We start from the raw sequence: 19,442 nt of genomic DNA, 5'->3' as shown, positions 1-19,442 counted from the left end.
TTTACATATGAAAATTGCTCAGAAAATATCAAATTAAATCCGAAAATATCAAATTAAATCAGAAAATATCAAATTCTATACTAGTAGTCTTTAAGGAAAAATAAATAGAGCAAAGGCATGTGTGGAATTGCTTTCATTACAGACTTCTGTTACCAAGACAACTGGTATCAAAATCACCAAAATATGAAAGTGTTGAATATCTCAGGGTCCCGAAATGCTACAGATATGATGCAAGTGTCTATATACATGTGTAAGGTTTTAGGGGACAGGCAACTCACCTATCACTTGATCTTTAAATCCAAGGTCAAGGTCATAGTCTAACAAGTCATTGAGAATGACATAGTCCCCACTACGATTGGGTTTTAAGGAACTAGCAGTTTATATTGTCATTTTCTTGATATCACTACTCTGATCATGCAACAACACTTGTGAACCTAAATCAAACAGACTTAGATACGTTGTGTCTGCTCGTTGGCCATGGAACATGCCTACTCTTCAAGATGACGTCATGGAATAAACCATTCAACAATAAAGGATGGGTCGGGTATGGGGGGGGGGGGGGGGGGAACCTGTTCAAGCATGTCTCAGTTATGGCTTTGGACATGGAAAATTCGCAAACAAAATGCTGCTAGGCGGCCATATTGGATCGTATCACGACAACAATGAATATGCGCATGTATGTTATAGAACACTGTGCTAATACCAACTTTGAATGAGATCTGTTCAAGCATGTCTGAGTTATGGCTTTGGACATGGAAAATTCGCAAACAAAATGGCTTCTAGGTGGCCATATTGGATCGTATCACGACAACAATGAATATGCACATGTATGTCATATAGCACTGTGCTAATACCAACTTTGAATAAGATCTGTTCAAGCATGTCTGAGTTATGGCAATGGCTGCTAGGCGGCCACCAAAAAACGTATCACACTCGGAATACAACGAGAGATAACTTTTACATTCCAAAAGTAAATCTTACTTTGATGCAACACAATTTCCAGTATGCAGCTGCAAAACATTGGAACTCCTTACCTGAAGAATTGAAAAAAATACAATCCAGGACTACTTTTAAATCTCAGTTAAAACAGTATTTGTTACAAAATTAATTCAGCTTTTTCTACCTTACATTGCATTTAATGCCATAATATTTTTTTTTTGATGAGAACGCGTTTTGTTTTGTTTGTTTTTTGTTTGTTTTTGTTTTAATTTCAAATTTGTTTTTGTTTTTGCTTTGATTATTTTGTTTAATCAATTGTAGTATGGGCCACAAACTTGACTAGTTTGTTTCAAACTATTTTTGTGGTCCAGCCATAAACTCTGTATTCATCCATCAGTTTATGTGTAATATTTATTCCACTGTCTTTTTTACTTTCTCTCTTGTTATGTTGATATGATTTTGAGTTTGTGGCAAATAAAATACTATACTATATTAGATCATCTCACGACGAAAATGGATAATGTGCACATGCACAACTTCCAATATATTTTTGCATATTATGACCTCCTTGTATCATATCACATTATCTTTGATAGCAGAGCTAACAAGATAACTTTAAAAATACTGCCAATGGCGTTGTAGCACAACTGTACAGTTTTTAACAACATTTATCCATATGCTAGTCCATGCTAACAATAGGTATTCATTTGCTGAATGACTATCCAGTTGCCTATCCAACCCTGTTGCTATCTTTGTGTTAGGGAAGGCAGATATATCAAGTATATCGTAATTACGCGTTAGGACGCGTTACGCCGGGTAAAGACGAGTGAAGACGATAAAGGACGACGAATATTCATAAGGTTTCACACATATTCATGAGCCAAAGTTTGTACATAAACATCTATTGTCTGTCGATCACTAATCTGAAAGACGCGGCTTTACGTTGTTCTACGGGTTAAACAATACATATAATATTAATATCAGTCTCCAAAGAGTTACCCATTTGTATTACGATAGCTTCCGATCAAACAACATGTCTTACCTACATCTCTTGTCTAATTCTCAACGAAGATCAGAAGGTACAGGCAATATTTTCCCTGTCAGCCCTTTTCAGGGCCCTGATCTTCGTTTCGACATAACTCCATTCAACATGCTGCCGTTCACCCCAGTGGGCGACACGACAAGCCTTGGAATACACGAAATCCAAGCCACGGCCGAAGCACAGCGGCTGTACCGACGTCGGTGTATTTAATTTGATATACAAAAACTCAACAGATAATCTAATAAATCTAGCTTGGTTTTTTCCTTTCTTTCTTTTGTATTGTTCGTAAATTTGAGAATAAGGGACGAAAATCAGTCGGCGAACGTTACAAGGAAGATCGCAACGTTTCGTGAATAAATCGCAGACTTCTTGAATATATCGATTCCTGTACTATTGAACAATTGAACTCGCAAATGCCCTGTGGAGTGATAATTGGGCAAAGAAAATCACAACACTACACAAAACAGATGTGAATCGTGTTTTTCAAACGACCACTTTCTCCCTTTTCAGTGCACGGTTTAGCCACAATAATCAAAGTGTCAAGCGTCGGCATAACGTTGATCATTGACAGCGTTTTACATACTAATGATAATAGGGAGGATGAGAAAAAGACTTGGGAAAGTTGTCAATGTCTTCCAGAATGCGTATTTCCGTCAGTGTTTTCATTCACACTCTGCATGTGTACGTATGTCCCACGTTGAAAATTCACCTATCAAAACACCAAACCTTAGCTTACTGTTTTGTTCATGAAATACATAGTTTTTTAAAATTATTATCATGTCCTAGTTATTTTCATCATGGTTTCTTTTCGACATTAGAGTAACCGTGTTTCAATAGAAATCGTTATGTTTTGGAAAAGAAAGGAAGAAACTGGAGTTTAATCCTTTACAATATACAATGACTAACAATGATAAGCACTTTCCACGAAATTACAAAGTTTTTGAAAGTCCCGAATCATTCGAGTTCAACACAGCAAGATTGTAAGGTTCGAACGAACATCAAACGTTCCTCATGGCGTCTTAGGCCAGTGTTCTGCCGATGCCGCGACCTTGCGACATTGGCTCCCTAAAATTACAAATGACGCAATAATTTTCCCCACTTGCGTCGCTTTGTTTTACGGCAGACATCAAAATTATCTAAGTCCAGGGCCAGGCCCTGACGTCAATCCCACAAGAAGTATACTGACTTTATAAGAGAAAGTTTTGTTGACATCATATAAGATACAGTGACAACGCACAGTTCTATTGTTAACATAAAAATGCCACAAAAAGATCAACTTTGATAAACTTAATCTACAAATTGAAACATTAGAGGGAGTAGATGAGACGTTTAAATTGACGTCGTCTCTCGTCACATGTTTTGTCTACCGTCACTGTCGCGACCTCTGACCTACTCACTGAAGTGTGCAAAACACTGAACTTGCTACCGGAAATCGGAACATCTATCTGCCAAAGCTCAGAAGCCTTAGTAAACCAAATTTATGGGACAGGTTGTGTTTTTTTTTCATTTGTTGATGGGAGTTAGATTAATGGAAACGAAATTAGTACATGTGTATTTTAATTCCGAAAAGTTGTGTTAGGGGATCGCGTTGCATGATGGTGACAGTGAAACATGTGAATGTTGGGCACTGAATCAATGCGTGATCACTGGCATGGCCACTATACGGCTAATGCATGTGTGCCCGGTCCGAGACATGAAGAATGAACGTGTTGTGAAAATCAGAAAATAATTACAGTGGTATTTACAAAGCATCCTAACTTTGATGTTGTTGATAGTTTTAGTTCAAGATTTCTGAGTTTCAAGGACACCTAATGTCAGCTTTCCGTATCAAGTTTACAGTATGTAACTAATGCTGTCATTTGATATAGCAGGACCAAATCATGATACACAGCCAGTAACGGTAATTAAATAAAAAAATAAATTATTTCAAAGTTTGTTTGACTGTATTATTTGTAAGTTTTTCGTTCACATTTGGTACTTTTTAAACTCAGAGATTTTTTTTTCTTCAAAATGTTGTTTTTTCTTAACCTCATGAATTTGAAGAAGGAATGATAAACACAGCTTACAAAATATCTCGAAGCTGTACAATGTGGAACAATGTCTTTGCAATGAAAGTGTCGATTTTTCGCGACCGTGCATATACGATAAAACAAAATGTGCCGTGCAACATTTTAACTACAAAAACAAAATACGACACTGCAACGACCACAACGCATTCTCCCGCTGCTATGCTCGCTCTTTTAATTTTAGTTGCTTTCACAACGTCTATGAATGAACTTTGGGCTACTCACTCCGCAATCTGATATTTGAGAATTGTTTTTCATTTTACAAATCACCGATATTGTTTCATTGTTTCACATTGAATAATTCTAAACTTCATTGTTGTTGAAAACTGTAATTTCCATTCTTAAGGGTTGCTTTGAGGGTATGTAAATTTGACGGCTGCATAACAGAGCACAAATGAATCCATGATAATTTTCTATCTGAATACAATATAAAGTTAGTAGCGGTGGATTCGTCAGGCAAATTACAAGTAATTCAACTGTTTCTGAGTCACTTTGCTCTATGTTTCTTACCAAGATATTGCATTTGTTTATGGCTAAAGTTCAAGTAAATTACATTTTACGTTGGAAAATTGCGCAAATACAGCCTGAGAATAGTAAACCAGTCATTCACTAATGAGTCTACATGTCATTGCTGATGTCATGTGCGTTGATTGCCGATGTATACATATTTGGTAAATGACACTCGTAGTCGTTCTCGGCTTAAATCCTATCGTATAAAATGAAGTTTCAGTTGATATTGTTCGCAGTAATTATGTATTTCTAAGACCTTTTTTACTTTTAGTCGCATTTAAAAGATATAGAATTAGTCATGACATACGAAGTGGGCGTACAGTGCGACACACTAATCACCGTACCACTGCACTGGCACTGGCATACCGTAATCCGACATCGTAAGTTGTACTTGTATTTTGGAAACTGAACTTTTTGGTGCAAATTATTTTGACTGTTTCTCACTTCATCATCATCATAAGCACACTGGGTTTTGGTTGTATAATTGTGGAAAGGTCAACACATTCCCAAGGGCCGCGGTCGATTACCGATACATAGCGTACAATTTAATTCGATTAATAATTTTGTATGCACATCTTCCTCTTCTGTCTGTGTATCATTATTTTATTTTTAGACATCTGGATGTCTTTTTATCATTTTACGATATTAACTAGTTGTATGTACCTTTACGTGTGTTGTACAGGGCTACCAGGGAAACAAGTTCATTTCGAGCCCTGTTGATTGTGCATAGTTCCGATGTTTTTTACTTTTTTTCAAATTACGGTCAAAGACGCACAAAGACGATGTCGGTACTGGAAACAAACCAAGGCGATAACATCCAATAACATCCCGAAACGCGTGAATACGATGTACTTATAGAAAACAAAGGAGGGCAAAAGTCATTATCTATTGTCAGTTATTCATGAACTACGAACACCTTATTATCTCTCGTTTCTCGTCGTTTGTCATCTTCACGCGTCTTCACCCGGCGTAACTCGTCCTGACGCGTAATTACGGTGCACTTGATATATCTGCCTTCCCTTATACGCAATCATTTGGCTGTTGCTATGGATGTGGTCTTGTTGCTAGGCACATTTGCATACATTTATTGAATGTTTATTCATTTGTCTTTCAATTCCTGTTATCTTTGCAATATATGTGATTATTTAACTGTTGCTATGGGCGTGGTCTTGTTGCTGGGCAAATTTACATACATTTTTTGAATGTTTATTCAATTGTCTATTAATCCCTGCTGTTATCTTCGCAATATATGTGATCATTTGGCTGTTGCTATGGGCGTGGCCTTGTTTGTAGGCACATTTACATACATTTTTTGAATAATTATTCAATTCCTGTTGTTATCTTTGCAATATACATGTATTGATTATTTGGTTGTTGCTATGGGTATGGTCCTTTTGCTAGGCAAATTTACATACATTTTTTGAATGTTTGCTCAATTGTCTATTAATCCCTGTTATCTTTGTGAAATACACGGCAGTTTGGCTGTTGCTATGGGCGTGGTCATGGTTGCTAGGGATATTTGCATACTTTTTCTAATGTTTAATCACGTGCCTACCAGATGATGTTGTTATTTGAGCAAAATAAACTGCCTTTCGGTTGTTGCTAAGGTGTGGTCATGGTTGCTAGGGCCAATTTTGTCAAAATATTTTGAAGAAAAGCTGCACAATGACACTTCTAGAAACATCTCACCAAGATTCAGTCTCACTGACCAAGTACTTTTTGAGAGAGAAATTTTTTACCAAAATTCACATTTTTACAACTGATTTGTATATTATTGATGAGATCATTATATTTCTTCATCTATACACCCACAGATGCATCCCTGTTAAATTTCAGCCCAATCTGCTGAGAAGTTTTGGAATTATAGGTTTTTGACCAAAAAGACACATTTTTAGCCCTAATTTGCATATTACCAGGGGAATCATCATGTCATGAACAAGTCTTAATTTACCCACATCTAAGAATGTTCCCATCAAATTCCATGCCAATCTGCCCAGTAGTTTTGGAGTTTAAGTTTTTTGACCCAAAAATCACATTTTTTGACCCAAAACCCACATCTCTGATGCAATCATTTTCATTTGAGCAATTTCCCAACTAGACACCAGAAGTAACATGACCACCAAATATCAAAGCAATTGGTCCAGCAGTTTTTTACTTTAAGTTGTTCACACACACACACACACACTAGTTATATCTGATGTCATACAGATACATTGCATCCTGTATGTCAACTAGTTATATCTGATGTCATACAGATACATTGCATCCTGTATGTCAACTAGTTATATCTGATGCCATACAGATACATTGCATTCTGTATGTCAACTAGTTATATCTGATGCCATACAGATACATTGCATTCTGTATGTCAACTAGTTATATCTGATGTCATACAGATACATTGCATTCTGTATGTCAACTAGTTATATCTGATGCCATACAGATACATTGCATTCTGTATGTCAACTAGTTATATCTGATGCCATACAGATACATTGCATTCTGTATGTCAACTAGTTATATCTGATGCCATACAGATACATTGCATTCTGTATGTCAACTAGTTATATCTGATGTCATACAGATACATTGCATTCTGTATGTCAACTAGTTATATCTGATGTCATACAGATACATTGCATTCTGTATGTCAACTAGTTATATCTGATGCCATACAGATACATTGCATTCTGTATGTCAACTAGTTATATCTGATGTCATACAGATACATTGCATTCTGTATGTCAACTAGTTATATCTGATGCCATACAGATACATTGCATTCTGTATGTCAACTAGTTATATCTAATGCCATACAGATACATTGCATTCTGTATGTCAACTAGTTATATCTGATGTCATACAGATACATTGCATTCTGTATGTCAACTAGTTATATCTGATGTCATACAGATACATTGCATTCTGTATGTCAACTAGTTATATCTGATGTCATACAGATACATTGCATTCTGTATGTCAACTAGTTATATCTGATGCCATACAGATACATTGCATTCTGTATGTCAACTAGTTATATCTGATGCCATACAGATACATTGCATTCTGTATGTCAACTAGTTATATCTGATGCCATACAGATACATTGCATCCTGTATGTCAACTAGTTATATCTGATGCCATACAGATACATTGCATTCTGTATGTCAACTAGTTATATCTGATGCCATGCAGATACATTGCATTCTGTATGTCAACTAGTTATATCTGATGCCATACAGATACATTGCATTCTGTATGTCAACTAGTTATATCTGATGTCATACAGATACATTGCATCCTGTATGTCAACTAGTTATATCTGATGCCATACAGATACATTGCATTCTGTATGTCAACTAGTTATATCTGATGCCATACAGATACATTGCATTCTGTATGTCAACTAGTTATATCTGATGCCATACAGATACATTGCATTCTGTATGTCAACTAGTTATATCTGATGCCATACAGATACATTGCATTCTGTATGTCAACTAGTTATATCTGATGCCATACAGATACATTGCATTCTGTATGTCAACTAGTTATATCTGATGTCATACAGATACATTGCATTCTGTATGTCAACTAGTTATAGCTGATGCCATACAGATACATTGCATTCTGTATGTCAACTAGTTATATCTGATGCCATACAGATACATTGCATCATGTATGTCAACTACATTGTAGTTATATCTGATGCCATACAGATACATTGCATTCTGTATGTCAACTAGTTATATCTGATGTCATACAGATACATTGCATTCTTCAGAGAGTTTTACTTGCAAATAAGTCCAACAAATCTGTCAGAGTATTTAGATAATATTTACCTGTTGTAATCCATATTTAATTTCAACTTCATACAGCTGATAATCTTTCAAATCAGCTGGTATAGGTGTTGGCAGGTTGTCATGGCAACCAAGAATATTTCCCAAACTGGCAAACACTGGTTCTGTTGCAAATGCAAGACATTCTCTGTAGGGAACAAAGGAAAATGTACAAATTAACTATATCAATTATTAAACATTATATTATAGCATTACCAATTCCAGTGAATTTTGTGACGTCATCGCTGTACATTATTACTGATAATGTACTCCGTTATTGGGCATTGCGGCCCCGGAACGAGCATAACAATACAAGCTTATGTGTATATGTGTGTGTACGTGTACGTACGTGTGTCGCTATGATTAGTATTCAGCTTCCGGGCCGAACATGGCAGACGATATTCAGCGCTGTATATATTATACGTTGTTTTGCGTTTCTCGGTCTACAAATTCACTGGAATTGGTAAAACTATAAAATAATAACAATAATGTACGCCCTCCCAGTCCATAATGGACTCAAGCAAACTTTGCACTCCATAATGGGCTCGGCTGTCCATTATGTCGTTCAAAGTTTGCTTTCATCCATTATGGGCTCGGAGGGTGTACATTATTGTTTAAATAATGTATATTTCAATCAATTACCAGATTTAAACTGAATGCCTCCCGTAAGGGAATCACTAATCATGCAAATAACTCATTAAAATAAAAAAAACTATGGTAACAGGCTTTGTTTTTGGACAAGCATGCTTTCTTAAGTTAATGTATGTGCCAAATTATACAGAATTTTAAGAGTGCATGATACTGCTTAATTACTGAATATTGTTCATTATTCAAAATACTCATTAAAAGGTAAAAGTTGTAGCAACAAACTTCATAGGACAGGTGCGTATTATTATGGTTGATATATGTATCATATTACACGAAATTTGAAGCTTGCATTTTTAAGATACAACGTAGTTACCTAAAATCATTAATTATGCAAATTTTTCATTAAAACTGTACGCTATAGCACCAAATTTTATAGGACATACCTGCTTTGTTGTGGTTAACATTATGTACTAATTTGTATTGAAATTGAAGCATGCAGTCTTAAGATATAGCCTAATTACTGAAAATCATTAATTATGCAAATTATTCATTAACACTGTAAGGTACGTCAACTAACTTTATAGGACATAGACAATTTGTTATGGTTAATGTATGTACTGAATTGTATTGAAATTGAAGTATGCAGTCGAAAGATATAGCCTAATTACCAAGAATAATTAATTATGCAAATTATTCATTAACACTGAAAGGTACACCAACAAGCTTTACAGGACATGTGCGATTGTTATTGTTAACGTGTTTACTGAATTATATTGGAATTGAAGTATGTATTCTTATGATATAGCCTAATAACCGAAAATCATTAATTATGCAAATTATTCATTAACACTGTAAGGTACGTCAACTAACTTTATAGGTCATATGTGTTTTCTTATGGTTAACGTATGTACTAAATTATGTTGTATATGAAGTATGCATTCTTAAGATATAGCCTAATTACCAAAAATAATTAATTATGCAAATCATTCGTTAACACTGTAAGGTACATCATCAAATTTTATAGGACAAATGTATGTTGTTATAACGAATATACTAAATTATATTGAAATTGAAGTATGCAGTCTTAAGATATTGCTTAATTATTTGATTTCATTAATATGCAAATTTCTCTAATTAAACATTAACCGATCTGGCTGAAAACCTAATCAGGTCTAGCTATTACCCTAAAGATTATATATTCCAAATTTCATTACAATTGAGCCAGCCGAATTTTAGAAAATGATGACACAGACAGACAGACAGACAGACAGACAGACACACACACACACACAGACAGACATTTGTATTTTAATACCTCCCATACGGGAGGTAAAAATCGATGTAAGGAGGGGGAGGGGTTCACTTTATTTTTCATATGATATATTTCAGAGTATACTGCTATGTATACATTTATAAACAATTATAATAACAATAATGAGATATTGTGGAATGATATATGTGACCTATATATGCCTATAAACATCAAATTGCAGTCAAGTAACTGAAAGTACTGTTACTATGTGTAGACATATCAACATTGACAATAACACATGAGCTAGCTCTGTCGCTTGACAGGTTAATTTGACTTGAGCGAGAGTAAAATAGGTAACTGTTCGTGGTGACTTTTTTTTCATTGCGTATGTCATACGCAGAGGCTGTTGAAATTTGCATATTGACCTAATTTTGATGCGTTGCCAATTTACTTCTGGGTTTATGGTACCTATAGAACATACCCTGAAAAATGGAAACAACAAACTCACACTGCGTTGCCAATTTACTTCTGAGTTTATGGTACCTATAGAACATACCCTGAAAAATGGAAACAACAAACTCACACTGCATTGAAATTGTAAAACATTTTACTGTCTCTGCAAAACATACTTTCACCAGGAAATTATGTTTACCAGTTATTGAGTTTTTATAGTTGTCTTCAAGTTGTTTCTGTCGGTTTTATTTGCACGTTTAACGTTTCCGTAATTTGTACATATTGATTTTGATGGCTCAGATAAACATGCACCACACCATGACACGTGTGATGAACATGTTGACGGCGGCTTTCACATATTTCAACTATCACATGAAAAAAATGTACAAATCTGTTTGGAATTATGAAAACTGTTGCTAAATAGTCATTTTTATGATGGAACTTTTGATTTTCATGTTAATAGAAGGATTAAATCAACATCATCAAATAAAAGTTCACTATAAACCATGCATCTACAAGACTTTAGAGTTCACATTACGGCTGCGGACTTTGAAGTGAACGAATCGGGTCGCTTAACATAATGCCAAGTTATAGTTATCATGTTTAGTCTAACAGGGAGGGGGATTCTGGTCATATACACGGTGAAGCCTTTAGTAGGCACCCAGCCAGGCCGTAATCACTCTTTGTATCATCATGTGTATCTGATCTTGAGGCAGACTTAGGATTTGAAGGAAATGGCAGCATGTGTGTATGAGTGTAGATCCAGCAAGCGAGTCAACTACTTATTTTATTATACATGGTTTTTGTGATGGACCGTGTCGACAAACGTAATTCCTTCGTGGTGGTGGTGATGGTGGTGGTGGTGGTGGTGGGGGGGGGTGGGGGGGTGGTGGTAAGATTTTTGATTTTGCATGCATCAAAATCACTACAGGGATATTTAATACATACTACGATGGAATCAAAAGAGGCAATGCTATTTTTCTACTCTTGAAAAAATGACAGTCAGAAACTTTGCCGACATACACGGAGAGAGATGCATGTTGTTCTAAAATAACCACTTGAATGCTGCGAAAACATGATTTTATTATTCACCCACACCTAAACAGAAGTTCCTGAATTCAAGAGACTTTTTTCCGTTTGTTCGGTCATCATAACTATAAATGATGGTACGTGACGAACTCATGTGTCAACCAATTTCGTGCGACTAGGTTGACAAGCGTACAGCCTAAGCAAGGCATTACTGATTTAGTGATTACACTTAATGTAGACATTACCTCATTTACTTGTACGACAACTCTCAGTTTTTAAAACGTCCTATATAGCTTTACGTTTTAGGATTACCTAATGCCAAATTCTAGACGGGTAGCTGTTTAGACACTATGCGATTCAATCGTAGTCGCAACTTTTAAAGGACGTACCTTCATGATAATTGATTTGAATAGACTATGTGGGGAGGACGTTGCCAAAATCCACCTACGCGAAGGTTCTAAGTTAGGCCATGTTGGGGTATAACGTGAAACTAATACGAATGTAAATCAGGAAATTACCGATGAGATATCACATGTTTGACGTGACGTGAAGTGGCCTCTAAACTTGTACTAAATTGTCGTAGATAGCGTGGTATTGCATTTATTTTGGCACTATCAACAAGTTGCTCGTTCGACTGATGTTGATTCAAACCTTCTATTAATGTGAAAATCAAAAGTTCGGCCGCCTGTAATAATTATTCAGCAATATTAATATTTGGTAATTCCAAACAGATTTGTAGCTGTTTTCATGTGATAGTTGAAACTTGCATGTGAAAGCCATGGCCGCCACGTCAATGTGTTCGTCACTTTCATGGTGCGACAGTTAAAATCAACGTGTATAAATTACGGAAACGTGCAAATAAAAACAACTCGACAGAAACAACTTGAAGGCTAAAAAGCATGAGAACTGGTAAATACAATTTCCAGTTGAGACAGTTAAATGTTTTACAATTTGAATTGCAATTAGAGTTTGTTGTGTTTATCGATGTCATGGAATATGATATACACATACACGCAGGACAGGTCTTTCATTTTCCCATTTCGTTTTGAGGGAGGTTAAACTAAAACGAAGAAATTACATTTCTTGTGCGTCAGTTTTAAAATGACACGGCCCCTTATATCCTAAACATTGATGTTTCATTTTCAAAGATATGGGAAAGGCATACAAAATATTTGAATTCGTTTTTATATGTCGGCTAGTTTCCTTGTAACGTTTTTCAATGTTGCTACACATACATTTGTACATGTTAGTTCTTTACCTAAGTGAAATGGTTACTTCATCCGATCTAATCTTTGAAATGGCCTTTAATGGGAAGTGGTGTCCTGCTGTTTTCAAAATATTCTGTCAAGTTTTACGAGTGAAATCTATCTGTACAATTAATTTAGTCCAACTAGTTAACAAAGGCGATTCGTTCACTTTCCCGTCCGGCCCTGTAAACATGTGACATCTCATCGGTTATTTCCGGATTTATATTCATGATGTTTCGCGTTATACCCCAATGTGGCCCAGCTTAGCTTAGCTATGGTGTTGTGTGGGTGGGTAGGGGGTGGTGGTGGTGGTGGTGGTGGTGGTGGTGGTGGTGTGTGTGTGTGTGTGTGTGTGTGTGTGTGTGTGTGTGTGTGTGTGTGTGTGTGTGGGGGGGGGGGGGGGTTGTAGGGTGTGGTGGTGGGTAGGTGTGGTGTGGGGGGTGTGGTGGGAGGCTAGGGTGTGGGGGTGGGTAGGTGTGGTGTGGGGGGTGTGGTGGGAGGGTAGGGTGTGGTGATGTGGGGGTGGGTAGGGTGTGGTGATAGGGGGGGGGGTGTGGTGATGGGGGGAAGTTGTTAAATTAAAGGTAATTCAAAATACTCACATTCACTATTGCTATTTTGCTAGACGACGTGTTCATGAAACATATTCTGGGCTTAAAACTTTAAAGTGTATGTAAATAGGTTTCCAAACTTTCAGACTTTTTGCCTGCAAATGACATAGTTTTCATAGGTGATTAAAGATTTGTGTGACATTTTTGACAAAAGTACGATATTAATTATAAAAACATGATTTTTTGGAAAAATTCCGGAAATTGCCGAAGTTGTTTATGTATTTCATGACGTCACAACCGGTACGAACTTCAAATATGTTCAATTACATAACGTGGGATAGCCATTCTAGTGGAACCACGTTCCACTATTTAGAAGTCAAAATTGACAATGACAACAATAAATGCAGTACTAGTGATGACGAAGATGATGCGGTAGTGGGGGATGCTTGTATTGTACCGTTTCTATATGATCCACTACCAAAACCACGACTACAGCCAAACAGCAATCCCCAGCTGCAGACATGCATAATGGTTGTCGACAGACTAAATAATACTGACTGGTAAGTTATGATAATGAAAAGTAGATATTTCAAATTAGCAGATGAAGGAAAACATTGGGTCGAAATTTCGAAAGTAGTTGTCCCATTGAGATCGTAACACCGTAACAGTAGTACTATTTAGTTGGGTTATAATCGACTTACTGACTACTTGACTACACAATATGTGTACGCTGACATGTGTTTGAACCACAGGCATTTGTTTCCCGAGTTATGTCTCAGGATGTTTCTATCAGAATGCAATAAAATGTCGATAATATCGTTAATATTGTCGTATTTAGCCAACTATATATGAAAGGGGTAAAATTACACTTGTTTGTGTGATCGCGCAGGTTCACTCACCGCGAAAGAAGACAGACCGCCATTAGTATATAGTACCGTACATAAACATGAACTTTCAACCGGCCGTTGTAGTGGGCAAACATTTCGAACATTTTACCTTCTGTCCCTTTCGCGGTGAGTGAACCTGCGCGATCACAGAAACTTAGTGTAATTTTACCCCTTTCATACATAGTTGGCTAAATATGTCAATATTAACGATATTATCGACATTTTATTGTATTCTGATATAAATATTCTGAGACATAACTCGGGAAACAAATGCCTGTGGTTTGAACCGCCATTCGTATATTTCATGTTAACGTCGATGTAAAATTGAAGGTATGATCGGTTGTCAATCTTTAAAGGATTTTGTGAAATTATCATTACCAGAAATAATCAAAACAGTTCAGGAACGGCCAAATAATTTATTGACGGTGAGCACTGAGGATACACTGTGTTCCAGGGTAGCAGGGCGACTCGGAGGTCTACCGCTACACTACAGCACCCAGTACAGCCGCGCACGACGTGTGACACGCTCCGGACTGGAGAACACGCTAGTATACAGCCCGACGAACCTCTGGCTCTGTTCTCACTCTCAGTCACATCCAACTGCTCTCAATCTTGCGAACAATGCATTAAATTTTGCATTTATAAATGACTGGTCTTCATTCCCTGACAAGGAAATCAAAGTCATACAATAAGGTCATGAATATGTCTAAAAGGACGTGCACTGTACTACATGTGAAAAGTACCGTAGTACGTATGAGCGTGTTTCGTTTTTGTTGTTCATCCGAGCAGTGGGCCGTTACGAAGACGTTGCTATCGCAAGTAAAAAATCCCATTATGTGGTACCAGCTCGTAATGTTATACTAGTATGTTCTTTGAAAGTGTAATTTATGTTTCTTATCTGGTAAAATAACTTTCAATTCAACATTAGGACTCATAATCACAGCCAACAAAAGAAACTTCATCATTGCTAGTGCCGTAATACATGTATGTAGTACACCATGCACGAGGACACAACATGTTATAATTCATGATCGTTTTTCGTGAGTTTGAGAGCTGTGCAGTACTAAGACATCATTGAAAACGTTTGGAAACTTATCCTCTGTATGTTGAAAAGAAACAGGCTGATTAGAACTCCCAAATCTTTTGTGAGAAAATCAGTGTAGACTCAATCGTTGACGTCCCCTCTACCACGCAACGTTCAAGCATGGTTAAAAAAAACATGGACACCGCGATCGTGTTCCGGTTGTGACGCAATTTTCCGAAGACTCCCAAAGCAAAATGCTCATCGCAGATTTCCAAAAAAATCAATTTTTCATTATTAATATCGTAGTTTTGTAAAAAATGTCATACAAATCTTTAATCACCCATGAAAACTACATCATTTGGAGGCAAAAAGTCGGAAAAATTGGAAACCTATTTACATACACTTTAAAAAAATATCTGCAAACACCTTAAATGATCTTTTTTTAGTCAGTTCCCGTCAGATTTACGATACATTTCGGGTATTTCCGGCCCCACCCAGACCACACCATTATATTGTAGGATGTCATACAGAGAATTTGTTAGCATTCAGGCTATGATGGGCGTAATCAACAGGTGAATAAAACTCAACAATGTTGTGAAAAAATAGCTCCAATGGCATTGTAGCACAACTGTACACTTTTTTAAACTGTTTATCCACATGCTGAGCTGCTAGGTATAGGTGTTCATTTGCTGAATGATTATCTAGTTGCCTATCCAACCATGTTGTTATCTTTGAAATATACACAATCATTTGGCTGTTGTTATGGGTGTGGTCTTGTTGCTAGGCAAATTTACATACATTTTTTGAATGTTTATTCATTTGTCTATTAATCCCTGCTATCTTTGTGAAATACACCACCGTTTGGTTGTTGCTATGGGCGTGGCCATGGTTGCTAGGGATATTTGCATACATTTTTTGAATGTTTACTCATTTGCCTACCAGATGATGTTGTTATTTAACATTTTTTAATGAGCAAGGCAACATTAGAAGTAATATTGAATATGAGATCATAACACTCAATAGCACCACGCATAGTCAGCTATGAGTCATCCCCATTGAGAACAGAGCATAACACACAATAGCACCACGCATAGTCAGCTATGAGTCATCCCCATTGAGAACAGAGCATAACACATAATAGCACCACGCATATATAGTCAGCTATGAGTCATCCCCATTGAGAACAGAGCATAACACACAATAGCACCACGCATAGTCAGCTGAGTCATCCCCATTGAGAACAGAGCATAACACACAATAGCACCACACATAGTCAGCTATGAGTCATCCCTATTGAGTACAGAGCATAACACACAATAGCACCACACATAGTCAGCTATGAGTCATCCCCATTGAGTACAGAGCATAACACACAATAGCACCACACATAGTCAGCTATGAGTCATCCCCATTGAGTACAGAGCATAACACACAATAGCACCACACATAGTCAGCTATGAGTCATCCCCATTGAGTACAGAGCATAACACACAATAGCACCACGCATAGTCAGCTATGAGTCATCCCCATTGAGTACAGAGCATAACACACAATAGCACCACGCATAGTCAGCTATGAGTCATCCCCATTGAGTACAGAGCATAACACACAATAGCACCACACATAGTCAGCTATGAGTCATCCCCATTGAGTACAGAGCATAACACACAATAGCACCACACATAGTCAGCTATGAGTCATCCCCATTGAGTACAGAGCATAACACACAATAGCACCACGCATAGTCAGCTATGAGTCATCCCTATTGAGTACAGAGCATAACACACAATAGCACCACACATAGTCAGCTATGAGTCATCCCCATTGAGTACAGAGCATAACACATAATAGCACCACACATAGTCAGCTATGAGTCATCCCCATTGAGTACAGAGTGTAACACTCAATAGCACCACGCATAGTCAGCTATGAGTCATCCCCATTGAGTACAGAGTGTAACACTCAATAGCACCACGCATAGTCAGCTATGAGTCATCCCCATTGAGTACAGAGTGTAACACACAATAGCACCACACATAGTCAGCTATGAGTCATCCCTATTGAGTACAGAGCATAACACACAATAGCACCACACATAGTCAGCTATGAGTCATCCCCATTGAGTACAGAGCATAACACACAATAGCACCACGCATAGTCAGCTATGAGTCATCCCTATTGAGTACAGAGCATAACACACAATAGCACCACACATAGTCAGCTATGAGTCATCCCCATTGAGTACAGAGCATAACACATAATAGCACCACACATAGTCAGCTATGAGTCATCCCCATTGAGTACAGAGTGTAACACTCAATAGCACCACGCATAGTCAGCTATGAGTCATCCCCATTGAGTACAGAGTGTAACACTCAATAGCACCACGCATAGTCAGCTATGAGTCATCCCCATTGAGTACAGAGTGTAACACACAATAGCACCACACATAGTCAGCTATGAGTCATCCCCATTGAGTACAGAGCATAACACACAATAGCACCACGCATAGTCAGCTATGAGTCATCCCCATTGAGTACAGAGCATAACACACAATAGCACCACACATAGTCAGCTATGAGTCATCCCCATTGAGTACAGAGCATAACACACAATAGCACCACACATAGTCAGCTATGAGTCATCCCCATTGAGTACAGAGCATAACACACAATAGCACCACACATAGTCAGCTATGAGTCATCCCCATTGAGTACAGAGCATAACACACAATAGCACCACGCATAGTCAGCTATGAGTCATCCCCATTGAGTACAGAGCATAACACACAATAGCACCACACATAGTCAGCTATGAGTCATCCCCATTGAGAACAGAGCATAACACACAATAGCACCACACATAGTCAGCTATGAGTCATCCCCATTGAGTACAGAGCATAACACACAATAGCACCACGCATAGTCAGCTATGAGTCATCCCCATTGAGTACAGAGCATAACACACAATAGCACCACACATAGTCAGCTATGAGTCATCCCCATTGAGTACAGAGCATAACACACAATAGCACCACGCATAGTCAGCTATGAGTCATCCCCATTGAGTACAGAGCATAACACACAATAGCACCACGCATAGTCAGCTATGAGTCATCCCCATTGAGAACAGAGTGTAACACACAATAGCACCACGCATAGTCAGCTATGAGTCATCCCCATTGAGTACAGAGTGTAACACACAATAGCACCACGCATAGTCAGCTATGAGTCATCCCTATTGAGTACAGAGTGTAACACACAATAGCACCACGCATAGTCAGCTATGAGTCATCCCCATTGAGTACAGAGTGTAACACACAATAGCACCACGCATAGTCAGCTATGAGTCATCCCCATTGAGTACAGAGCATAACACATAATAGCACCACGCATAGTCAGCTATGAGTCATCCCTATTGAGTACAGAGTGTAACACACAATAGCACCACGCATAGTCAGCTATGAGTCATCCCCATTGAGTACAGAGTGTAACACACAATAGCACCACACATAGTCAGCTATGAGTCATCCCCATTGAGTACAGAGCATAACACACAATAGCACCACGCATAGTCAGCTATGAGTCATCCCCATTGAGTACAGAGTGTAACACACAATAGCACCACGCATAGTCAGCTATGAGTCATCCCTATTGAGTACAGAGCATAACACTCAATAGCACCACACATAGTCAGCTATGAGTCATCCCCATTGAGTACAGAGCATAACACACAATAGCACCACACATAGTCAGCTATGAGTCATCCCCATTGAGTACAGAGTGTAACACACAATAGCACCACGCATAGTCAGCTATGAGTCATCCCCATTGAGTACAGAGTGTAACACACAATAGCACCACACATAGTCAGCTATGAGTCATCCCCATTGAGTACAGAGTGTAACACACAATAGCACCACACATAGTCAGCTATGAGTCATCCCCATTGAGTACAGAGTGTAACACACAATAGCACCACACATAGTCAGCTATGAGTCATCCCCATTGAGTAC

At 37.7% G+C, this 19,442-nt stretch overlaps 1 protein-coding gene across 1 annotated transcript in view; it reads right to left on the bottom strand.

The window, feature by feature from the left end:
- The window catches only part of LOC144448303 (SCY1-like protein 2), a 153,696-nt gene that overhangs the window by 110,147 nt on the left and 24,107 nt on the right, over positions 1-19,442 (bottom strand). Inside the window, exon 4 of the mRNA XM_078138490.1 lies at positions 8,400-8,544. Within this exon, the coding sequence (XP_077994616.1) occupies positions 8,400-8,544 (145 nt within the window). The remainder of the gene's footprint in view (positions 1-8,399; positions 8,545-19,442) is intronic.

The sequence above is a fragment of the Glandiceps talaboti genome, chromosome 17 (genome assembly GCF_964340395.1).
Source record: "Glandiceps talaboti chromosome 17, keGlaTala1.1, whole genome shotgun sequence".
Taxonomy (NCBI): domain Eukaryota; kingdom Metazoa; phylum Hemichordata; class Enteropneusta; family Spengelidae; genus Glandiceps; species Glandiceps talaboti.
The sequence above is the reverse complement of the archived record's forward strand: the minus strand, read 5'-3'. Positions and strand labels throughout refer to the sequence as shown.